The sequence below is a fragment of the Hermetia illucens genome, chromosome 2, assembly GCF_905115235.1.
Source record: "Hermetia illucens chromosome 2, iHerIll2.2.curated.20191125, whole genome shotgun sequence".
In the NCBI taxonomy this organism is placed as follows: Eukaryota; Metazoa; Arthropoda; class Insecta; order Diptera; family Stratiomyidae; genus Hermetia; species Hermetia illucens.
In genome coordinates, this window is record NC_051850.1 from 131,648,966 (window position 1) to 131,675,669 (window position 26,704).

A 26,704-nucleotide genomic window follows, 5' to 3' on the forward strand; every position below is an offset into this window, starting at 1 on the left:
GTGTGGCATAGTGCGTGCAGAATGCAGAGATTCCCGAAGTACTTCATCTAGGATGTTACTGTGGCCGTAAGTCTTAACTGTCCAGCATCCGAACTCACGTAGTCTGACGGCACTGCGCGAATAATGTATTTAACATACGAAATTAAAAAGAAAAGAACACGGTGTCGGTTAATTTTCTAAACGTCGCAATTTATTGAGTTTTTGTACAGAACTGACTCTTACATGTCATTACATACTATATTTATTTGCTATTTCTGCTAAGTTAGCGAAAACTGTTGATTTCGTATTATTTGCAGTTATTGGGGTCAACGGAATTTGTTGACTTTTACCTGGTATATCCGGTATATTTACCTGCTCAGCAATATTGTTGATTGGTCGATGTAGGTGAGTATCGGGCTCGTTGGGATTGTACGTTACTCGCGCTACAACGTGTTTAATGTATAATGCAGATACATGAATACATTGACAGCATCTGGCCTGAAGAATTTCCTTGCATCCTATTAGCTTCGTTATATTGTACTTTTTGTTGAAAGCCTGTCAACATACAATAGATTCGTACGTTAGGATTGAACGCACCACATTTCTTTGGAAAGTTTCCCTGGCATGCATGGAAGACTATACAGTTTGTTAGTTAGAAAGAACTAATCTTTTTTCATTTAGCCGTCGTACCCTAGTCTTGGTGGTCAATAGCATCAATTTCGTTTTGGGAGGGTTTATGCCTAGTCCGCAACTTGTGGTCCACAGGCATACTTTCTTACATGGCTGCCAATATTTCTGCCTGTAGCAGATGTTGAAGATTTCCCCGATCAGCTTCCTGAGTCTGGAGAGATCATCATTCCACCACGGTGGCAGTGTCTCCTTGCTGTATTTAGTAAGGCACGAGACTTTAAAGGTAGTACCGAATGCCTTTTCCAGATCCCCGACCTTTGACTTCAGCTCGTCTGTCGTAATTACTTCACCAAACTTTCTCCAGTTGATCCTCCTGGGCTCTCTAAAGGGTTTGGAGACCTCCGCGGTGAGGTCAAGTCCGAAAAATATCCAACTGTGATCTGAGAAGAATCTCTTATCAGACATCCTCCAGTTCTCTACCCTAAGAATCCCATTGTAGGTTAGTAGGATCTCAAGGACCTCCTCCCAACCATTACAGCTCCGGGCTGGGGAAATGGTAGGTTGGTGTACTATCCCTGTTACACACCGATAGGTTTGCAGTAATAATAAAGTAATAATAAGCTGATTTCCGAGATTCAGGAAAGCGTATGCTTTGCATTATCGTGGCTTGCTATGGTGCTCGTCAAATGTACTTCTTCGGGTGGTGCTGATCGGTCGTGAGCCATATAAGCTCAGGAAATGTATACATATATATATACGTATGGCAGCCATCTCCGATAACCTGGCTTCAACACTGGTCCACATCTTCGGCGCTAGTTTGGTGAATTGCCACCCGCTAATGCCGTAAGTAAGTGGCTCCTGGCCCATGTCGCTGAAGGGTTTCGCAGTTCGAGGCCCGTCTGCTGGCTGTTGCTGCTTACTTTTTTCCAGAGGTTACTTAGCGTCCACGCTCCTGCCTACTTTGTTCCGCTTGTGTTTTTATTTGACCTCGTCTTGAGATCGATTGCGTTTCAGAGCGGTGATCTTCGCCTCCTGCTCGTCTGCAAGGTATTTGCCGTTATATTCCTCAACAATCGCGTGGTAATTAGTGAGGTCCTTTTCATCCCGTTCATACACAGTACCGGCCTTCTTATTCTTGGTAATCTTGCTGATAATATGCATGGCTTTCTGGTACTGGCTCTCCAGTAAGACACCGGAGGGCCTTTGCTTCTTAGCCGGTTTCTGATCACCAACCTTCTTGTCGGTTTGTTCTTTTGAGGGATCCTCCGAGGTTGAGGCTTTCGGGTTAGAAGTACTATGTCTGGTACTCACTACACCTAGCTCGATGGCAGTGGATTCCAGGCTGGAAATTCTATTGTCTCTTGGCTGGATGCCAGCAGCTTGTCCTCCGATGATGCACCTGGCATTACGACCTCTTTTTCCACAGTTTGTTTGTTCTTTAATAATTGAGTCCATGTGTTGGTCCCACGAGTAGTCTGGGAAGAATGTCTTCCTGGCTAGCTTGAAAGTTTTCAAGGAATTCAGTGTTTGCATACCAAAGAGCAAGCTCCCTGTTGGCCACGCAACCCTCGGCGCATGCTATTTCACCTTGACTTGGGCTCCTATTAGCACCTTCTCCAGTGCAGGCAGGACACTTTGCGGGCTGTTGCTTCGGCTCACCTCCCCTCCCTCTCCCCCAACACATGACCATCAGACAAGCAGATCCTCGTGAGTTAGTTTCGTAACCCCCAGCAATGGACAAAGGTGAGCAAGCGTTGTGTTCTACTGCACTTTAGCCATTGAGAGTACCTAAGCCTCGCGGCCGAACCCCCCTCCCTTACACACGGATTGATTTTGTGACCACAATCAGAGCCCGCTGCGACAAGCAAACAACGGTACCAGTCTATACCAAGTGCATGGCTTAGCATTCATACTGGTGGATGCAAGAATTACCTAAATCTCTACCGAACTATGGAGTACGGCACCCGTGTTGATACGTAACACCACGTCGAGGCCCGAAGGTCTCTTGTCGCTTAACCACAACGACAGCCACCATGAAACTCCCACAAGGGGGCCAACCGCAAGCAACCGAGCTGTACTCAGATACGACCGGATTTCTCCTAAAGTATAAGAGTCCAGGGGCTACCTCGGTTCCTATGGTACCAGTATACCCCTGGTAAGGTTTCGTGACCGAAGCCACTTCAGATGAGTCCCCGTGCAGACTCGGGTCTGATCGCCCTTGCTAGGCCTTGGAGCATTCGCCTACTGTATCACGGCCGGCAAGCCAATGTGATACAGTGTTTCCCGGTGCCACCACTTAGAGGTTCTCCTCGGCCACTTGGTTTTAGTTCAGCCGACTGGGTTGCCGCCCCGTCTTCCTCCCCTCTACCTCGGAGGACCGGCAAAGGTGAGCAGCAAAAAGCGGCAAGATGAGAAAAGGAAGATTCCTCCAAAGATAATAATTAATAAATAAGCTAGTTAGCTAAGGAGAAGTGAACGGTGAATGCAAGTTATAGTAATCGAGTGCAAAGAATTGGATGAGGTGACATCGTTGGGGGATATCTCGGTTACGCTAAGGGAAAAATTCGACCTTAGCTAAAAAATGAAAGTGCGGTAAAGAGGACGAAGAAGGTGTTCAGAAGTACACAGACAACTTTTATTAGCTTGCCGGTGGAATTAGTGGTTAAATTGATTGCCGCGGGCAAGGTAGGTGTCAACTTAGGGAGCAGGTATCTCTCAAGAGATGCTTTAGGTGCTTCGATTTCAATTACATTGCAGCAGCAAAGCACGATAGAACGAAAAAATATAGGAAATGTGGAAAAGAAGGTCATTGAATCAAAGATCGCGTTGATTCATATGCAGAGGCAGAGGTTCGGCATATGGCAAAGAGCTGAATCGCAGCGCTAAATGAGGTTGATACAAATCAACCTCAACCATTGCGAGGAATCTCAAGACTTGCTCTAGCAAACCATTTGAGAGTCGATTGTGGACATGGCGGTGATCTGCGAACATTAATGGTGGTGCTTCGTGGGTAAATGACCCATCTGCAAACGCGGTGATATAGGGATGCGAAAGGAAAACCATGCTAGAAACAGTTTCATTTCCGGGAGCCAGCTTTATAAGAGCAAAAGTCAACGGGGCCCATATCTACAGCTGTTACGCTCCTCCTAACATTAGCGCCATATGCTAAACAGCTCGGCGTTGGATGCTAGAAACTACATTCTGGGGAAAACGTGTAATGAATTACCTCAGTACTTCGTTGTTGACAGGGATGGTTTGGCGAGTGATCACTACATTCACAGTGGTCACTAGGCCATCTTTCTCGACATTAGAAACGAAGTGGGCGACAGTCGGATGCGCAACAGAAATGTGTCTATTTTTTGGACAGTAATGTGTACTAGGCTGGTTCCGTTCATCGAACTAGCGGGTGGTTATCGGAGAGACCTTTCCACGGTCGATTTAATAGCAGTGGTCATGGATTTGGCTCGAGAGGCATCGGTCGCTAGTAAGTACTGCGCGATGTTGACACTGGATGTCAGGAATGCTCTTAACTCGTCCAACCTCGGTTGGATTACAGGCATCCTGGCTAAAGTGGAGGCCACTGGTTACTTAGTTAGGATAATTGAGGATTACCCACCGGCTGCTTATCGCAGGGTTGGAGAAATCCATTCTGCTGTTCGCAGATAGCGCTTGGACTCGGCATACTAGCCAATGGCCTCACCAAATCGTGGGAAGGATTCCCTCGAATATTCTAAAGAATACAGGCACACTGTCTGAATCAGCAGATCCATTCGTACAAGACCTTATATAGATAATAGAAGAAGATAATCGTTAATTTGTTTAGAGTGCGAAAATTGGAGGGATATCTGCGTATTCTTTGCCATCGCAAAGATAATAACTAAAATAATCCTGAAACGGAACGAAGAACGTTTCGAAAAATTGACTAATAGAGTGCAGACTGGTTTCCTTGCGGATCCTCGGACATTGTCTACTTGATTTCGCTCCAAAGTCAATAGAGAGTATATTTGGCATGTTGTACATAGGAGGAGCATTCTGCATGAGCTAATAGAGGACGACATATGATGGCACAAAATGTCGCTTGCCGCATCGAGGTAAATTCGCAAAGGAACTTCAGATGCATCGCGCAGTTCACGAGGGTTACATCTTGATACCGATATCATTTTTTCTTATTGTCGATGACATTCTTCACGCTGCCTTGCCCGGACGATGTGAAGGAGATCAGTGGCTCTGGATTTGGAAAGAGAGACAGCAGAATTTAATTGAACCAACCGGCGTGCCATTTCAATCTCTGTTAGAAATAGTATCAGGCCAGCTTAAGTGTTTCCTCCACTTCTCCAACCAGTCGTCATTGTGGATGAGGGGCCGACTGTCAACATCCTTTACAGGACCAGTGCGTGATGAAGTATACATTTCCCTAAGAAGTACAATAAAAAAATTGTTTTTGTTAAGGCACACGCTGAGATGAAGTTTCCAGGATTTCGTTGTCGCTCGCAGCGGTCAATAGAGCTACCAACTCCTTCCATTCATTGATCCACTTTCATGATACTGCTGTCAGCCAGACCATTTGGTGCAACTTCGAGGCGTGGCGAACGATCTACATAGCATCCGAGAAGAGTGCATTTTGTACGGCAGCGCAATGTGTGTCGTTATCCTCGGACGGGTTAATCCAGTGGATCCTTGGCCTGATCATCGAGATAGTTCTCCCACTGTCTAGCGATAGCTGGATTACCCAGGTGCTCGATGTTGAACTTAGGAGGTCGCAGCTCCCCCCCGGATGAGCCACCCAAGCGAACTTAAGCGATAATCATATGATGAATCGATGTTAGAGCTTCTCTTGTTACCCGCATCCCTGGCTTACTCAAACCATGTCAACTGACACTACGGCAGGCTCTGTGCTCGAACAATGTGCCACTAATGCCGAAGCGACGGGAGTGGGGAGAGTACAGAAGCGCATTGCCGTAAAAGGGAGAGCAATACTCTCCGGAATCCCATCATCTTATTTCACTAAGACTTAGGATGTCCAGCTTACATCGTTCAGCGGGAAGCTCAAGTTGGAGAAAGCCAGCATTTTAAGAGCCCTCGCTACCATTGTCAACCCTCATCGATTTTCTTGACGGATTTCCCAGTGTATCTGCTGCCTGATTAGCGGGATAGCACTCCCACCTCATATAAGCAAAGTTTTACTTGTGGGGTTGCAGTCCCTTAAACCCCGCGAAGTGGCAGGCGCAACACGCAAGCGAAGGCAAAAGGTCGATGTCAGCTCCTCTTTGCTTACGCATAGCTAGAAGGCAATCCCTGCATTTATTGCTGATTCCAAAATGGTCAACACGATTTTTCGTACAATGTCGGTCAGTTGATATACATATCTTGGCACGATCGTAGGAGAGCGGGGTCCTTAGTGAACGAAGAAAAGACCAAAATCATGACGCAAACCAAAAGAAAACCGCTAATCAGGCGAAACGCGACACTTTACAATTGAAACTTAAAGTCGATAATTTTCGCTGTTGTAATAAAACTACCATGCCCCCCCCCCCCTTGACCTTATTCACCCCATTTTCCTGTATCAGTTTTGTCTAAGGCTAAGCTCAAGTTATCACTCTTGTTGCTTTCTGTGCTAACTCAATTTCAATATTCCAAATATGCATTCAAACGGAACATAATTTGAAAAAACCTTTTGAAGATCCCTTTAAAGCAGGCACGCATCTCAAAAGGCTTGGGATTGACCTATTTCTGTCATAAGTTGTCACACCTTCATTTCCAATCCAATTATACCGGTACAACTGTACGTACGACGCCATTACGAAGAGAGAAGTATGTAAGAAAAACCGCAATTTTTTCCTCCTTCAAACAACCCCCAAGGAAATTACCATTTGCTTTCAAAAGTCTGCAATCCTCAATAATCTCTTAAAGCTATTGCCCCCAGTTTATTGAAAAGGAACTCGTTTGCGACTTACTTCCCATACACGAGGATGCTTTTCGCTCCGCTCTTCTTGTACATTGAAGGATATATTTACAAATCTGTTCCGCCATAAAAAATTATCGTAAAGAAAGGATTTTTTATTGGCGGAGCATCTTTATTATTCGTACCTTTCTTTTGTGGTTGAATCATAAATTTTAATGGATTATAAGAGACTTGAAATATTCTTCGATAAGGCACCTAAATCATAAAGTTCTTTATCCCGAGGCCTTAAATGCAAACGAGAATTTTTACAGCGGGTTTTGCAGGAAGGTAAATTTAGATACTTTTTTTAAAGATATTGGGGAGGAAAGAACATATGTCAAGGGACTTTTCCAGTGATTTTAGGCAGAATCATCCGCCTTTCCCGTTTTTTAGATACATAAGCTTGTTTGCATATCTGAACTCGGATATAGACAGCTTTCCATCATAAATTATCTGTTTCTTTGTATCAGAATACTTCACAAAATTCTGACAAATTATTGAAACATTTAAATACGATAAATTTCTGTGAAATTGAAAATGGCGTCAATTGAAATTTCAAGTTCGTTCGAATAAGAACCGTAGGTGTCAAGTTAGAAAACTTAATCATAGGTAGCTCGACATCGGGAATAACTCGCATTGTCAAAGTCCTAAAAGCAATGGGTCAAAGACGTACGAAAAGGAGAGCAAAAAGTCAATTATATTTTTATGCACTCAACGATGTATTTAGGGCAACAGGTTGCTGTTTCATCACCTGTGAGACTAAAACTCGAGTTTAATTATTCCGAATTGATCACCTTTATGTGACTTTCATTTTTAAGGTTTTGTTTGCAAAGCAAAACCTTATTAAAATCGGTTCAATGTGTGTCTGTCCGTCTGTCTGTCTTTTTTTTTAGGTGGTGCAAATCTTCCAAAGACACTGGTCCGAACACACCAGTAAGTGAGATTTTTACCCACTAAAACCACCCCCGATTCCCTCCCTGCTCCGCAGAACCTCCATAAGGTATTACGTCATGGGGCGGAGTCAGCCCATTCTAGCTTAGTCACCTTTTTTTCTATACGCCGCGCATGTGACCGCTTTTTTCTCCTCTTCTCTGCCTTTCGCAATTTGGTTTGGACGGATCCGATCATGGAGTTGACGGCATCCCAATTTTCTTAATGTGCTACCATTTTCGGCAGCATATTTTCTGGTACCATCACCTCCCCTAGAGTCTCCTCTAAATTCATCCTTTCTTCCACAAATCTTGGACAGTGAAGGAATACATCCTCTGGGTCCTCTGGTTCTCCATCGCAATTTGGACAGTCGGGTGAGGTCGCCAATTCGTCGGTCGGTCGCATAGAGCATGATTGAGGTTACCACCCTGGCTATAAGCAACCTAAAGGTATGCCGTGGCCCTCCCACGTTCGGCATCATTCTCGCCAGGGCCATACTAACAGTGGATGATTTATCACAAACATACTGTACCTGTTGCTTATAGCTGAGCTTCCTGTCTATCACCACCCCCAAGTATTTGATGGTCGGCTTGGAAGTGATGATATGATTCCCGATTCAAATACAGGCATAATTTTTCTTCCGGCGCTTAGTGATGAGGACCATTTCTGTTTTTTCCTCCGCAAGTGTCAGACCATAGTTCTCTACCCAACATTTAACACCACTGATTGCCTCGCTTGAGTATAACTCAGCATCTTCCAGATGCTTTGCGACAGCAACCAGTGCTATGTCGTCAGCGTAACCCACCACCGTGGCTTCCTCCAGAAAGACAATATTAAGAACATTGCTGCACATGATGTTCCACATAGTGGACCCAATACGGAGCCCTGTGGGACACCCGCGGAAACAACGTACTCCCGTGGTCCGTCATCAGTGTCATACCAGAGCCTCCTTTCAGTTAAATAACTATCGACGATAGCAGCGAGATAGGCGGGAATACCAACCTTCACTAGGGATTTGCGTATTAGATTCCAACTGGCTGAATAGAATGCATTTTTCACGTTCAGAGTTACTACCACGCAATATTTGCAGGTACTACCCTTTCCGTTGATTGCATCTTCGGCCAAGCCAGTAATCAATTTGATGGCATCAATGGTTGATCTGGCTTTATGGAACCCATACTGCTGATCTGGAAGGCCGCCTTGGTACTCAAAAACCGGGAGTAATTTATTATAGATTACCCGCTCTAACATTTTGTCCGCAGTATCCAAAAGACAAATGGGTCGGTATGAAAATGGTTCACGTGGAGGTTTACCAGGCTTAGACCTACAGAAGTACCAACTTCTGCCGCTTCCATGCCACTGGAAATATTTCCTCGGATATGCACGCTTCGAAAAACTCAGCGAACATGTCCGGCCTGCTTTCACGGCAAGCTTAAGGGCCTCATTCGGTACTCCGTCCAGGCCCGGCGCTTTATTGTCTTCTATTCTACCGCAGATCTCCAGCAGCTCGTCTCTGGTGACTGGCGGAATTGCCGTCACATTCAGAGGGGTTGGAATGTGTCGGTGCTCTCCTCTTGCTGGAACAACCCCTGCATGATTTTCAGCAAGAGGGTGGGACACGTGATCTGCGAAGAGGAACGGCCTCTGAATAGTCCCATCACGATTCTGTAAGCGCTCTCCCATGGGTTTACGTTCGCTTCTGAGCAGAGCTCCTTAAAACATTTCCTCTTGCTTCGCTGGATGGCGAGCTTGAGGGTTTTGCGGCCGGCCTTATAAGTGCAATCTTTCTGCTCCTCATCGACTCAACCTATCACCCTCTGAGCCGCTCTTCTGGCTCAGTGGCAGGCTGATCGAAGACCGGTTAGTTTATCACTCCACCAGTAGTTTGGTCTTCTACTGGGAAATGGGCACCTCCTAGGCATGGACGCGTCACATGTTTTGGTGCTGCATTGAGCCAGATGGACGGCTCTTTCCGTAGAGCCGCCTGCTTTATCAGGTTGATCTAACCACACCTCTATGAAGGTCTGCTCATCCAAAGATTTTGCATACCAGCCTGAAATCTTTTTCGCTTTCGGGCATGATAGCCCTTTGCCCAGAGGCTCGACAAATGTCTCAAAGAAGATTGCCTGGTAATCGCTGTGGGTGTAGCGTTCGCTGACGCACCAGGACATACCATGTGCCAGCGAAGGGCTGACAAAGGTCAGGTCTACAACTGAGCCTGACCCCCCTTTCTGGAAGGTGTTTACGGCACCTTCGTTACCCAAAAATATGTCCATCTGCGCGAAAGCTTCTATTAAACTGCGCCCCCTAGCATTTGATTCTCTGCTGCCCCACTCTAGGGCCCAAGCATTGAAATCACCAGCAATAACCTTTGGACTTCGTCCCCTTGCGTCGAGAAGAAGATTATCAAGCATTTGCTCGAATTCAGACAGTGTCAAACTTATTTTCGCCTACACAAAACCACTGGCTGCCTGACTTGCAGTACATTGTATGGCCTGTCGACCACAAGCCCATATCGCCGCTCCACCAGTCGAATCTGTTACCAATATACCACCGTGAAGGTTTCTACATGGTTCACTTATGATGGGAATTCCCATCCTAGATTCGAACATGGTCTGTTCAAGTAAATCCTGAGCGACCTTGCAATGATTCAGGTTTATTTGGAGAAACCTCATTTTCTCATTGCAGTGAGCCCCATCCTAAATTCGGGACATTTATCCATTTACCGGCAATATACCGGTTATCTTGTCCCGCTTTTACTTCGCACAATAGGCATTTGGGGTCCCTATTGCACTCTTTGGCAACAGGTTACTGTTCCTTAACCTGTGAGACTAAATCTCGAGTTTAATTATTCCGAACTGATTACCTTTATTTGACTGTCATTTTTAAGGTTTTGTTTGGGTTTAAAAATTTTTTTCATGTTAGGTATCAAATGAAAGGTCTCGATTTGGACTCACGTCAGAAACAAACAAAACCTTTCATACCTCAAGCGCCGAGCTTCCGGTTTCCCGACTTGTTCTAATTGTAAAGAACACCGAAGTTGATACTCGAAAGCACCAAAAGTATCTGCTAGTGAGTGAGAAACACATTTTTCCAGAGAAACACATTTTTATTTAACGAAAAAGACTTAAAGTAAAGTTACTTAAACTAGGAACGATTGAACCTTAACAGTCTAAAGCTGCATCTAAAGTTTAGCATAACGAAATATTTATAAAACTAAGCTTATCGTAAAAGGATTAAAAGGGGGAAATTTCAAAAAACCTCCTACACGTTGAGGATTCTGCTTTTAAGGAGGATGAGGAAAGGGAGACGAACGGGGACAGGTGGGAAGTGGAATAGAAAAGAGTTTAAGATGTGAAGGGTGAATGGCCTTGGGTGGTGGCACGAACTGGTCGTTGGAAAAGAACCCGAGTAAAGGTTTACCTTTCCAGCCTCGTCGAAGATATTGCATCGGATGGACGGGTCCACGAGGGCTTGAGAAAACTAGTGTCTGCGGAGATAATTCTCAATACAGTGGTCAATGGTCATTTGCTCTCTAATCAGCGGATTAGGGTGTGCTTCACACGTGTCGGGGAAACGAAGCGCTTTATTGATCAGGACGAAATAAATCCCGGCAACTTTGCAGGTGTGGTAGAGGATGTGGTTCGAAATGTATTTCGTACGATCCTAGTTTTTGAAAATTTTAGCGCAATGAAGCTCATATTTTTCTCACGCAGAGACGCAGTTTGTCGATTTGGGTTGGTGAGCAATCTGCCGAGAAGATCAACCCGAAGGTGAAAAAGGGCCGTATGAGTTGCTTGTAGTAGAAAAGTTTAACTTTCTGCGCAACAGGTCTATTGTACCGGATGATCGGTAGAAGTGCGGGGTTTATGTGGGGAATATTTGAGAGCGAAGTGTTCCTAGTGATCCTGAGGTATGTCACTTGCTCTACTTTTAGTATTGAGACGGAATTAATTTGTAGGAAGATGTTTCTGATGTTACGTTTGATGGCGTATGTCAGTTTAGTGTTGCCCAGGAACACTATTGTCTGACATTCGGTTGGGTTGAGGGACAATTTCCACCTAGAAAAGTAGTGGTGTAGGTCGTCTAAATATGAATTTAGACGAGCTTCTCCTTGCGGGATGTTTTCGACTGATACATAAAGTATCAGATCGTTAGCATACTGACGGACTTTGAATGGGTTGGGGTCGTCCGGAGGCATTGGGATGTCCGCAGTGAATAGTGAAAAGAGGGTGGCGGAGAGGACCGATCCCTGCGGAATGCCCGCGGGGCAAGTGTAAATTTTGGATAGATGGTTTTGAACGGCAACCCGCGCTTTTCTCTCATGGAGAAAGCTGAGGAGGATTTTGCAGAGTTGTGGGTGGAAATGGAACGACCTTGAAAGTTTAGTAATGAGTCCGTGTTGCCAGACAGAGTCAAAGGCTTTTTTTCAGGTCAAGAAGGAAGGCGAAACTTGGCGCTTTGCGGTTGAATCCGTATAAAATGTCAGTTTTGAGGAGTGCGTGCTCGACTGAATGTTGTGGACGGTTCGTAAACTTGAAGTTTAGGATTATATCACCGGCCTCGCAGTGTTCGTCAATCATCGTCTTGATGGCCCGCTCGAAGATTTTAGCGGTTGACGATAAGATTGAGTTAGGCCTGTAGCTATCTGGTATCAGAGGGTTTTCGTTTTTTCGGGATCGGGACTATTTTGGCATTCTTCCAGCTAGTGGGGAAATGTGCATTGAGAATACAGTGTTAAAAATTATGGAGAGAAAGGTACTGAGAAAGGCGGAGCATATCTTTACGACGATATTCGGGATATTGTCGAGACCGGTGAATTTTTTGTTCTTGGAGAGCTTAATAAGTTTTGCAACTTGATTAGGCTTCAAGAACTTGATGCTCGGGATGTTGCTGGCTACAAAGTAGCCACTAAATGAAGGCAGGTTGGTGGTTCTTTGACGAAATGCTGGTGAGTTGAGGAGAGAGGAGATAGAGGAGGTGACAGAAGGTCTCTTCACTGCGAAGGTGAAGTGTGGTCTGATAGGCCTTTAAGAAATGGTTGGCTAAAAGTTCGGTTTTTTTTCGGGTTTCAAAATGTTTTGGGGCAATATGGTGCTTGGGATATTACCCTTACCGAGTCTGGGACAGTTCACGGTAGGCGTGTGGGATGAGCTCAATGTTGGAAAGTCAACCGTGGAGGTGTCCAGTGTAGAGAGTTTGGATTCTCTGACGCTTCGAATTACCGAAATAATGGGTGAAGAGTCTTCTCGGAAGGGATCTCTTCAATTTGATCTCCCTTAGGAGATATTCAGGCAGCGAGAGTAAGTTTTTGTAGTTGAAGGAGCGTTGCGGTATTTGACTTTCGCACACCTCTTTAACGGTGTTCGTATATTGGCTGACTGCTGCGTCAATATTCTCATTGGAGATGGGTATAGTGCTACTAATTTGTATCTGAGAGAGAGAGGATTTTAGGGACTGGTTGACACTTCTCCAGTTTGCCTTTTGATAGTCAGGGACGCTTCGGTGAATGGGGCGGGAAGTGCGATCAGGAAGGTTGATCTCAAGTACAAATACATCATGATCGCTGATGCCTGAGAGGGTATTGAGGAAGAGAAATTTGTTAGGAAGTGGGATTGGAGTTAAGTCATTTGTCAAAAGGAAGTGGCCGAGGTGTGATTGGGAATAACGGCCAATGTAGCGAGGTAGAACCGGACTGAAATGCTGGAAATTCAGAGCTGTTGGCGCGGTAGTGAACCAGTTATCTAGTCGAAGGCCGTTTGGGTTATGGGCCGAATTAAGGCAGGACCTATGTTTCGCGTTAATATCGCCTCCGATGATCATGTGTCATGATTTGTTGGCGGGGCGGGGATGAGATGCGCAGAAGTTTAAGAGACTTGAAAAGTCATCAGTATCGAGGGACTGGTTTGGGCAGTAGACAGAGGCTAAATAGATGATGGAAGAGTGTGTTTCGGTAGCAAAAAGTGCTACTTCTAGGTTATTTGGCGTTTGTCGGAAGCGAGAATAGCAGTGCCTCCAGCCAAGTTGTTACTATCTCGGTTGCGGCTGTCGGTTCTGAGTAAGTTCAACTTGGAGAAAGAAGGTTTATAGCAAAAGTGGAGCCTGGTCTCACATAGTAGTACTATGTGAGACTTGTGTTTTTTGAGAAAAAGTTTGAACTCGTGGACACGACCTACAATCGAACTGATATTCAATTCGAAAATTTTATTGTGCATGACTGGACGAAAATGTTGCAATCATTGCATTAAACATGTTTAGAAATTGTTGAGATTTTTCAACAAATTATTGTCCGTTCACTGGCAAGCTTTGTTTTCTTTGAAGAGTTTGCTACGTGTTTGTGCCAACAGCGTCAGTGAAGGTGCTGGTTTGGTGAAATTGGGGTTTATGATTTTTCTCAGGGTTGAAGGCGTTTGTTTTTGTACGTTCCACTTGGAGACGACACGAATGGAGGCAGGACAATTCCGGCAGTTAGCCGGATGGTCGGGACTACCGCAGTTAACGCAGTATCGCTTCTCTTCTGCAGTTTTGCTGCACCCTCCAGGGCTATGGGTCTTATCGTATTTGACAAAGCGACATCCGAGATGGCAGTTGGGTGCTGCGTGGCCAACACACTGGCAGTTTTTGCATTGCTAAATCTTGCACTTCACGTTATTCCGGGGAAGTTGACCTGACCTTGCAAGATCAATATCGACCAATTGTATGATTCACTTGCAGCTTGACAGTGGGAGAACGAAATGATTGTTAAGATTCCAAAGAAAGGCACCTTCTTTGAGTATAACAAATGGAGGGATATATGCATGAATAGCTAAAATAATCCTGGCACGTATTAAAGAACTTCTCGAAGCTTAGTAGGCAGAGAGTAAGCTGGTTTCCGCTCTACATGCACCTGCATTGACCACATCAACACCATACGGATCATTCTGGAAGAGTGCAAGGAGTTTAGATATTCACTTCACGTGCTTTTCATTGATTTCTAGAAGCTTTCGGTAATGGGAACATAGCTTCTGCCCCTCTGGTCATCAAAGATGTGTGACGGCGAGCGTTATCCTGGTGGAACCCTATTCCTATTGACCAATTCTGGCCGCTTCTGGTCAATCGTCTGCTTCAAAAAGTCGAGTTGCTCATAGTAGAGGACCGAATTGAGGATCTGGCCATAGTTAAACAGCTCATAGTGGATGATTTCCTTCCAATCCCACCAAACACCCAGCAAAACCTTCCTGACCATCAATGCGGGCTTGGCGGTGGTTTGGGCCGGCTCGCCACGCTTCAACCACGATCTTTTTCGCTTGAGGTTGTCGTACGTGATCCACTTTTCATCACCAATTACCATCCGTTCGTTCCGTTTCAGCAGTGCATAGCAGGCGTTGATTCGGTTCAAGAGATTTTTTTGCGTCAACTTGTTTGGCACCCAAACATCCAGCTTTTTTTGGAATCCAATCTTCTGCAAATGGTTCCAAACGGTTTTGTGGTCCTTACCCAGTTCCTGGCCAATCTAGCAAATGTTCACTGCCGGTCTACTTGGATGATTTCGAAGATTTTATCGGTTTCTACGACGATTGGCCTACCAGTACGGGATGTATCTTCGACATCCACTACACCAGAACGAAATCGATCAAACCAACGCTGTGTTGTGCGAATCGTTACAGTATTGGGCCCATAAACTTCACAAATTTGTTTGGCCGCCTTCGTTGCATTTTTATCTCTCAGGTGGTAAACACGTAAAATATGATGAATTTCTTCCTTGGTGGAGTCCATTTTTGCGCGCTATAACTTAAGACTGAAACGTACGATCACAACACTGTCGAAGAGACACTTGCAGCACAGATTGTCATCTTCCGGTATATTATGAGCCGATGCGATAAGTACAACACAAGATATGTTTAAGTGTCGCCATCTATTTACAAAATACGACATTTCTTTTTCCCCAACCCAATATGTTGCAACTGCAACTACAACCATTTGTGTATTTTGGTGCAGTTATAGCTGTCAGGTTGCAAGATGAGAAAATTCGCTTTCGTGTTCCTGGTTTCACTGGCCGGACAAAAGGCACTTTTGAAAATTCATCTGGAGCGTCGACGGACTTATTGCGGCTGGAGATTGCTAGGATGGCTCAAATCTGCACTGACGATTCCAGCAAAGGGGTGAACAATAAAATCCAGAAGGTATAGTGTACCCGTGTTGAAATTCTAGACACACTAAAGTAGAAACCAACGTACGCAAGAAACATGCAGAGTTTTCTCAGATCACTTAATGAATTCCAACCGAGCGTTAAGGTAGTAAAATTTCCAGCAACGGAACCAGTTGCGTCCTGATGGTTTCATGTGAGTATCTACCGTATCGGCATTGCCCCACAGTCAACTTCGAATATGGATTGGTTTGAAAACCACAATCCGAGCCCTGGTAGCAGTTTATAAATAGTGCAGGTTCAGCATTCAAACCGATCGAAACAAGACCTACCTAAAGTCTCCACCGAAATAAGGATTATATGTAGAACCCGAATTGTACAGTGCAACTGCAAACTTAACCTTTAAGCAACTCTGCCTGCTATGTTGGCACAACCATAGCGCTCATTTGACTACTTCATCACGGCCAGGATTTTTTTTTCTTTTAGGGATCGGTGGAGTCCTAAGTCTCCGCATCGATTTGATGCCGGACCGGACCAAATGCACAGCAACTTGCTCCCACTCTTGATGGTCCACGGACTCCTCTTTTTAGGTTTAACACACAAGTTTCCAAAATTAAAAGAGGGACGAAGACGGCTACGGTTTCTTACCAGGGCAGAGGCAACTCTTCAGATGCTGCCTCACCTCTGCCCTGGGAGCAGCGTGACCGAAGCGGCTCGCAGATGTTCTGGGCTCTCAAGCAGCGGTGAAGCAGCGTCAGGTTTGTCTCTGCCCTGGTAAGAAACTGTAGCCGTCTTCGTACCTCTTTTAATTAAGGTAGAGTTTAGCGGCTATTCGTTCAGTATGCTGAGTGGATTACTGGTGAAAACATCCGCCATGCCGCTTATGAATTTTGCCGATGTTACCATGGAGTAGGTTCAATGAGCCATAAACAGTCCGAAGAACTGAAGGGACCCTGATCTGGATCAGGTGTAGCATTTCATACACTGAGCTATATAATATCCTGAAAGCCTAAAAGGTACTGAAATAATCGATGTTCTGAGAAGCTAGTTTCTAAGAAAACCTACCTCCAGCCTAGTTATTCACAATTAAATCTACTGCGGAAGTATAAGTTATGGGCCCGATATATTGATTTAGCTGTTTTTATAGGGAGAATTACTCTCTAATTGCCTTCACTGACTAGTGCGAATACTGATGTAATCAGATCCAATTTCGATGGTGGTCACAAAGTGAATCCACCTCTATGTGGCGATTTAATTGCAATCGTATTATAATATTTAAGTTGCAATTTCACTACACCCCTACACTCCCAATATGTTATTATTCTCATTAGCAACTCCTCATGTCCTTAGGCTGCGCATTTTGTAAACATTAATTTTAATCAGCTTACATTGTTTTAGTTGTTAATTTGCAATATATTGAAGGCAAATAATTTAATATGTCCTTAGGGCGAACAAGTCAGGGTCGGGAACCAACTAATTCATGAACAGGTTAAACAGAGCCTGTTCAATTTGGTGTGAAACTCCAACAGCTAATGACTCGCAATATGATTTCTGAAATGTATTCCCAGATTAAATCGGCTGCGGAATTGATTTGAATGTATTTGCTGAGCAAATTAAATGATAAATTGAAACTTTCAATATAATCAGATGCCTGATTTTCGAATACCATAGCCAGCCAACTGCTTCCACTGGAAGGATGTTCATTGACAAGGTAACCTCTGCCGTCAAAAACCGCAGAAAGCTATCACCAAGCTAAGGGATTTCCACAAATTAGTATTTGATTTCTAGCGATTTATGCTGAATAATTATTACTGATTTAGTTTTGTGAAAATTCGAGTTAGATTGGAGTTGCCATTAAATTCGTATTTCATTGATTCGAATAACAACCGCAGCTTTAGAGCGATTTTGGGAATGTTTGATTAAAGATTTAATATGAGTCCCGCAAAATAAAGCCTTATCAGTAATGGAAAACTCAAAACTCAATTAGTCTCAGGTTCATATAATCTGTAAATAAATGATTCTTCCTGCGAGTCCTTGGTCGCCCAGCAACTAGCAGCCCCTACAAGCCTTCAAGTTGCTGTCACAGACAAATTGAATTGCTGAAATTGTTATGTCATCCTCTTCTTTTACCAGGAATAGGTATAACTCGCAAGACACACTGAAGGACGAAATCAATATTGTTTAATTTTCTCCAGCAGTTCCAACTTTCCAGCGAATCTGCTCCTTATTGAAAAATATCGATTTTCGAGTTTTTGTGAACGTGACAGTGAAGCAAGGAATTAGGACTTGTGAACTTTCCCAATAGTACATATAAATCTCGCGAATATTCTTTTCAGAAAATATCCATCATCTTGCTCCAATTCCGAGCCCAAATTAAATTTATGACAAGATTGATTTCGAACCAGAGTCTGTAATATCAGGGGAGATACCTTAAAAAGGAACTGTGCGTCATTAGCCTCTCATTTTCAGTTCATATAAAGTTCCTGTCTACTTGAGGGAATATTCAAGTCTTTTTTCGAGCACTTCGATGAAGAGTAATAGATGTTTTACGTATCTACATATGACAACCCTTTCGAACGTCTTCAGATTTTGCATATGATGTATTCTTTGAATAGCAAATTCCATTCTATTCCATTATTGACGTGACGTATGGAGGAGACGTCTGTTGATGCCATATGCGTTTCTTTGAAGTTAAATATTTATTGGAACGTAAAGGTCGAAGTTATCAATTTTGGGCGAGGAAATACTCATATCGAATTTAACCATAGTTTTGTGGAATGAGCAATGTCGCATGTTTGAAAGTCGTAGTAGGACAAATTGTTAGATTCACATTAAAAATGCAATGGATAGCATCAGTCTGAATGGCTGTATGCCACGCAGCGTCTCAGGGGGTAGGTGAGGAAAGGGCAGGAACTTTGCAGCCTTTCAGATTACTTACTGAGGAAGCAATCTCCACAGCTGACAGTTAAGGATAAAATGCACCGCGGAAAATGAGGAAAAGGAGGACTTTAAGGTCCGTACGAATAACTGGCGGGAGTCGTCTGACTTGGTGACTGGGTCGGGCTCCCGTAATTGACAGCACTGCGCCACCCAAACCACTAATCGCGGGCGGGTTCGACGTCTAGGCGCCAGAATGGCCAAGAGCATTGCTCCGCCTGCTGCAGTTATTTCGCCACAATCTGTGGCGACCACTTCAGCAGGTCCGCGTAGGCAACGGATGAAGTAAACCCTTTAACGGGTTTAGAAAAAGAGAATCTTTCTCTTCTTTCTACATATCCATCACATAGCCTTGAAAATTCAATTTAGTCATGCTGACGAAAAAAAACCCACTTTGAAAAGCTATAATAGTTTAAGGGCGATGGAAACATTGACTTTCCTCCTCCATAAAGTTTCTACCTTTAAGAAAATTATATTTCAGCCATCAGCTGAAAAGTATTTTGCAACGAAACACAATATGTCCATACACAACACAACGGGTTGCGCAAACGACTCCGTTGCGCAAAACATTTCAAATATGTTTGAAATTCGTTAAACATTTGCGCAACGCGTCAAACGCGCCCATACATTAGAAAATTTGATAGTCTATGGGCCCTATTACCGCCCTTTGTGGCACTAGAGATTCATCGAGCTTTTCCCGCAATTTGCGTCTACTGTGCAGCAAGTCCCAGACCAGTACCACTTTATTACTCGCAGCGACACAATGCCGACCAACATCAGTTAGCGTATTCAACTAGAGGTCATTGCGGAAACTGGTGATCGAGAGGCGACAGGGGCGGCCGCATCAGCAACACCACGCCGCACTGCGGGGAAGAGTTTTATTACTCGCGGATGGGCTTTTCTCCACCCTCCAGCTGAAGTCACCACTGAGGTTCGGGACGATTTCCAAACAGCGAGTGTAGAATTCCCGGATGCGGATCCTTTGCATAGACCAGGTATTCCCAGGCTCCATGCATCTCCAGCAACTCCGGGAATTCTATCTAAAATCAATGATGAGATTGCATCTCGCCTGTGTGCTGATATGTCGCTGCTGCAACTACAATCACTTGTGTATTGTGGTGCAGTTACGGCTGTCAGATTGCACGGTCAGAAGCTTCTTTTTCGCGTTATTGGTTTGAGTAACCGAAAATATCCACCATTCATCTAGAACGTCGGCGGGGCTCACATAGGACATTGCTAGGCTGATTTATATCAGCCATGACAATGCTAGCAGACGAGCGAGAAATAAAGCGCAGAGGGTTTACAAGAGCTATGCTCTCCCCAGTGAGATGCCCACAGTTGAAATTCTGGGCACACTCAAGTAGAAACTTTGTGCCATATGCAGTCGGTTACGACGGTATGGGGAGAGTCACTCCAGACGTGTTCAGAATGCAATATATGCGAGGAACCAGCGGAGTTTTTTCAGATCTCTCAATGAATCCCAACAGAGCGCCAGACAGTATAATTTTCGGTTACTGGACCCAGAGAATATTGGAGTGGAGAATACTGAGTGGATCGTCGTCGAAGGAACCCACCATGCCATTACGTCTGGCATGGATTTTGCGGATGTTACCGAAGAGAAAGTTCGACGAGCCGGAAACAACTCGAACTCTGGTCTGGATCATGTGCGGAATTTCTGAAATTTACCAGTATACACAGTCGGTTGGCACATAGCATAAATCACGTCATTAGTTGGACGGAGGACACAAGACCGATTACTTGCTTACCAACCCTCCACAAATCCACAACGTCCAACATTAGTGGCAGGGTTAATGCACACCTTCTGATCAACAATATTCCGTTCGTGGAGCAGCAGGGCTGACGAGTTGGGCCACCGGGTTGCAAAGTGCAACTCATTATTGATTCGGTAATTATAGGACAAGCAACTAGAGGACAGAGCAACGTCCTAAGTTGTCATATCGATTATGCCAAGGCTTTCGAAAGCGTTCCGCATACCTGGCTAATTAATGTCCTACATTTTGTATCGCATTGATCCCAACTAATAAAGTTCTTGGCGACAGTCATCGAAGGGTGTCATACCACCCTATCAGTACGTTCATCTGAGGGTGCTAATACCTCAGAGCCTATCCATATGCGAAGGGGTATCTTCCAGGGGTATTCTTTGAATCCGCTTTGGTTTTACATGGCACTGAACCCCCTTTCATGGCTACTGAATGATGCTAATGGACATGGTTTCGCAAAGAAATATGGCCTACGTGCTAAATGTGAGCTGATAGACTTGATGTAGTTTGATGATATCAAGTTGTATGCTGGTACTGATGATCAAGTTAGAAGTCTGATCGTGTTGGTGATCTGAAGGGTGTTCTGCTATCCGAATCCCTGCGACGTGTAAAGGTAGTGCTGAAATCGTATCTCTCGGAGAAGAGTAAAATAAGCGCATTGAACATATTCGCTATCCCTTCACTGGCCTATGCATTTGGAATATTGCTGTGGACAAAAACCGATCTGGAAAACGTCCAACGGCGGATATGGACTACTCAGTACAAATTCCGAATGCATCATCCAAGCTCTGCCGTGGAGCTGATGAATCTGGCTCGTGATATTCCGAATTTATAAGCCAGTGAAGGATAACAAATATTTGTGCATTTATTTTATTCCTCCCAAGAGATGCGATTTAAGCATCAGCTTTACACGTTGCAGAAATTTGGACAGCAAAGCATCTTTCTGATCACCACCTGGAGCATGGGTTCCTTGCCGAAAACTATATTAATTTCGGATCAATCCGATGCAGATGTAGGGCATCGGTTAGCAAGGCATGCAAGACAACGTCAAAAGCCTTGGCAAAATCGATATTGCAACTAAGAAGGTTTCTTTGTCCTTTAGTTGCATGTCCTACAACTATCGAATCGATAATAAGTTGCTCTTTGCAAACCCTTGACTCAACTCGGCACTTCTTCTGCTCCTCGGATAGAATATTGTTGGTGGAGGTGCGCATTGATCCTTCGATAAATAATGGACGTTATGAATTTTTGGAGGGTTGGTAAACAAGTAATCGGTTTTGTGTCTGCATGATCCTGCGCCCCGTCCGTTTTAGAGACAACATAGGTAATTCCCGTAGTGAGGAAGGATGGAAATTTCCCAAACGTGTAATGACTCGATTTATATTATGCGCCTGTGTGTGTTTACTGATGATAATACCAGAAATGCAGCACACCATACATACCAAGACCTATCCGTTTCTTCGAGTTGTTTATGGCTCAACAAACCTCCCCTTCCGTAACATTCGTAAAATTCATACCAGACGTAGTGGCATGGCGGGTGCGTTCGGCGGTGATCTACTCTCTACCTCCAAAGGCCACCCGAATATGCTTTCGCGTCTGCTCCTGATAACTTTACGGGCTGAATGCTTAAGGGTGATCTGAAGAAACTCCGCTAGTTTCTCGGGTATGTTGCAATCTGAACCCACCTGGAGTGGCTTTCGCCATGCCGTCGCAACTGACTGCATACAACAGAAAGTTTCTGCTTTAATGTGTCCCTCTGCACTGGTGTGCCTTGGTGTGTCACGTCGACTTTCCAAACGAATTTTAAGTGGTGAATCTCTTAAGTCTTCTTTCGAGTTCAGCATAGAAGAGCATCGAACCCCAGCGTGATTTAAACTTTTTCCCCACAGCAACGTGCTTCTGGGGTGGTAGATGATGCACCTTCGAGAAGATTACGGAACCAGTATTATTGATATGGTGCTGGGCATCATACTTAATCGACCAAGAGCGACAACATTCTGTAGTAATGTTGCGATATTTGTGTGGTTTCCATAAACCGTCCAAGCCTTTGAAACCGCCAAGCAACAGCTGGTAGATGCTAGTGTTTTGGCACTCCTTCAATAAGATGCACCTCTAGTCATGTTCACTGATGCCTCAGACCCCGCAGTAGGTCCTGCTCCTCACCAAAGGGTGAATACAAGCTGATAATCGTTGGGTTTCTTCTCAAAGCAATTGAACCCCGCTGAACAGAATTGCAGGACATATTATGGTGAATTACTAGTCGCGTATCTGAGTACCAAGCACTTCTGGTACTCTCTTGAAAGCAGGCGGTTTACCTTGTTCACGGGCCGTAAGCCTCTACTTTCGTTTTGTGGCAAAAGCCCGAAAAAGCGTCCCCTGGCCAACTTCGGCACTTAGTCTACATCAGCCAGTTGAAATCGGACATTCAACATGTGTTCGACAAAGATAAGTTTGTTGCTGATGCTTTTTCCTGGATCTCCGGGGCAAACATCCCAGCCGCGATTAATTTTTCAGCAATCACTGTGGCCCAGAAGGATGACGGAGTTCTTCAGAGCCTGCGGTCAGACTTCAAATACAAATTCAAGGAATTCCCTATCTTCACATTCGCGAGATCTCCGGAAAGGAGCCTATGCTACATATTCCGGGTGCTTTTTTTAAAAAAGTGTTTCGCTCAGTACACAATATTGCGCACCCTGGTATTCGGACAACGAACCGGCTAATCTCCAGTAAATATTTCTGGCCGTCCATGAACATGGACGTGAATTATTGGACATGATCTTCCATCGCATGCCAAAAGTTTAAAGTTTCTAGAAATGCTAGGGATTAAGTAGGAGTATTCCCTACGTCAGCAAGGCGCACCCACACAAAACACCTCACCTTTATACGCCCTTTGCGAATTTCACAGGGGTGCAAGTATTGCCTCACAATTATTGATCGATTTACGCGGTAAACTGAGACAATACCTCTAAAAAACATAACGGCACAGTCATATGCTGAGGCCCTTGTCAAGAGTGCACTCCACGCTTTGGTGTTCGCACCATAATCACCACAGACCAGGCAACATAATTTAAATCTACCCTCTTCTTGGAGCTCGAAAACCTCTTGGGATTAAAACGTCAGCGGACAACTACATACAACCCACATTATAATAGGGTGCTAGAACGTTTGCATAGGATGCTGAAAGCAGTGACTATGCCACGCGGTGAGCCATCCTGATGGCAAGTCTAGCCTTTCGTTCTGTTTGATCTCCGTACAGCCGCCCGCAAAGAGTTTGCTGCCAACCCTGCTGATCTGGGGAACATGGAGAACGTTCGACTTCCTGGCAACCTGGTCCTCGAAAAGAAAGACGGTCTTGAAGAAACCGGATTGTTTTACCTACAATAGGAGGCCGTTCCCAGATTCCTCTTCCGCCAGCTCGTCACAGCCGCCGGTCCACACCCCTAGCGAACTCGAAATTTGCACTCACATATATAAAATAATTTACAAATTGAATAAAAATTATAATCATATTGTAGTGTAACAAAAAATATTACTACAATAGGAAAACTTGGAATCGATATCAACGAACGATTTCGCTCATCCACCACTAGCATAATTATTGCTATTATTCTGTCACCTTTGCAGAATTTGAAGTATAATCAAATGAATAAAATAAAAGGAAGCAACAAAACCGGACAATATTGCAATACAATGCAATTTGGAACTGAAATCACTGAAATAAAACCATTCTAGCATCCTCCAGGAAGTGGTGTACACTCATTTCAAAAAAAGAAACTAGACGCTTCAGGTATGAAAGGTTTTGTGTATTTCTTTTATAAAGAAATTTGAGTGTGCATTTGTCCCATTAGCATGTAGCACGTAAAATATCCATATATTATGTGAAAATAGCCACTTTCAAGTGATATTGATATTCATATTCTTGAATTTGCAGAGGAGCGACAGTTTTGACCTAGTATAACTTTGTTAGTAATAGTGCCATTTTCACCAAATTTAGCAGGATCATGCTCTATACTATAGCCTACATTGCTATATTGTGATTCTAAGGTGAACTTAAGGGGGGTTTTCCTGTCAATTACTAAAAATTATAGTAATGTACTATTATTAACTTTATTTGAACAGGTATCGATATGGAGGGTATTTCGGGGCCTGGGCACCATATAGTGGCAGCCTCCTGATTTTTTTCAGATTTTTCGGTTGAGTAGTTTCTGAGAATGGGTTCGTTAAAAAAATGACCACTTCCAACCCCCCGCACTCCCCACGTTTTCAATAAAAGTCAAAAATAAGACCGGCTTCAAAAAGTTCTCACCGAGAGCTTTAATTTGATATCCCACATGACTATATTTGATGAAAAAAAATTGTACACCCCCCTTTTGCATGTATGGGAGCCCCTTAAATTCGTCGTAAAAGGATGTAACTCACTATATGCGTGAGCGTTCACAGTTCCCCCCTTTGTACCAAATTTGGTGTCAATCGCTATAACCGTCTCCGAGAAAAATGCGTGTGACGGACAGACAGACAGACAGACCTGTGAGGAGTGGCCAGATCTCCCATCAGGCGCGACCCCAGCTGGCGGATTGGGGCATACCTATTGATGTATAAATATGTGTTCATGCACTTTTCTTTTCTGACTGTGCATGGGCTAGTGTTTGCTCATCTCTGGTGCGCGGACCAAAATGGCTATGGGAAGGATACCCAGAACATAAAACCACCATGGAAGACGAGAAAAGGAGGAAACTTACGGTGCAGGGGCTCGGAACCCCAGTACCGGCGGCTTTTAGGAGTGAGCAAGCGGGCTCCCGGTCGTCGATATCCCTCGACCGCAGTGCCTCGCTGGTGGACAACTTGGCCACCTTGGCATATAATGCTACAAGTGATTTGGATCTGGAGAAGGAGGTATTCAAGCGAAGTACGACCTTACCGAGAACACCAATAACAAAACCAAACAAAGATGAACTAAAAGCAGCCTTTTGGACAACAAAAACCGTGACAACACCCACCGCACATATTCAAGATGCTCGACAGCAGGAGGTGCTCCAGGAACAAGGAAGAGATCTATTCAAAAGAAGCTCATCAACTATGAGATCTCCACCAATGCCAAAGACGATGAAGGATAAAGTACCGGCCAAAAGTGAAGGACCATGTGAAAGGAGTAATCCTGCCGGGACTTATAAAGAGCAGAGTCCCGACCCGGAGGAATTACCCTTCACCCTGGTTGGGGTAAAAATAGTTGAGCTGTCCGAGTTTATCAAGGACGAGCACAACGTGCACCAAGCCATAAAGAATATGGTGAGGGCTATTAGAGTCCTCTATAATAGATCATAGATGGAGGAAAAGAATAACAAGGGCACGCCGAACCCCGCTGTGCCAACAGTATCACAAGCGACCCAAGCGACGCCTAACCGTACTACCATCGAATCCCAGCGAAATAAGCGAGTACGTGAAAAAGAGGGGGATCCTTTAAATAATCAGCAGGCGCCTAAGAGAAAAACAAGTTGGGAAACCGGAAGCTAAACGCTCCAGGTATGGAAGGTTTTGTATATTCCTTTTATAAAGAGGTTTGAGTGTGCATTTGTCCCATTAGCATGTAGCACGTAAAATATGCGTATATTACGTGAAAACAGCCACTTTCAAGTGATATTGACATTCATAGTCTTGAATTTGCAGAGGAGCGACAGTTTGACCTAGTATAACTTTGTTAGTAATGGTGCGATTTTCACCAAATTTGGCAGAGTCACGATCTATACTGTAGCCTACATTGCCGCAAAATTTTGTGATTCTAGGGTGAACTTAAGGGGGGTTTTTCTTTCGTTTACTAAAAATTATAGTAATGTACTATTATTAACTTTATTTGAACAGGTATCGGTATGGAGGGTATTTCGGAGCCTAGACACCATATAGTGGCATTCCTCTCATTTTTTTCAGATTTTTCGGTTGAGTAGTTTCTGAGAATGGGTTCGTTAAAGAAATGACCACTTACAACCCCCCGCACTCCCCACCTTTTCAGCAAAAGTCAAAACTAAGACTGGCTTCAAAAAGTACTAATCGGGACCGTTAATTTGATACCTCACATGACTATATTTGATGAAAAAAAATTTTACACCTCCCTTTTGCATGTATGGAGACCCCCCCCCCCCTTAAATTCGACGTAAAAGGATGTAACTCATTGTATGCGTGAGCGTTCGCAATTCCCACCTTTCTACCAAATTTGGTGTCAATCGCTATAACTGGCTCCGAGAAAAACGCGTGTGACGGACAGACAGACAGACAGTAAACCATTTTAATAAGGTTTTGTGTTTACACAAAACCTTAAAAAGCGATACGAAAAGCAAAAGTGCGAACTCGTCCAGATGCAATTGTTATCTCCAGTAAGGGCAATCTGTC

General features: G+C 44.3%; 1 protein-coding gene across 1 annotated transcript in view; it reads left to right on the forward strand.

The window, feature by feature from the left end:
- Positions 1–24,055, forward strand: part of LOC119648562 (serum response factor homolog A-like) — a 48,965-nt gene extending 24,910 nt beyond the window's left edge. Inside the window, exon 2 of the mRNA XM_038050332.1 lies at positions 23,948–24,055. Coding sequence (XP_037906260.1) covers positions 23,948–24,055 — 108 coding nt within the window. The remainder of the gene's footprint in view (positions 1–23,947) is intronic.
- The last annotated feature ends 2,649 nt before the right edge of the window (positions 24,056–26,704 follow it).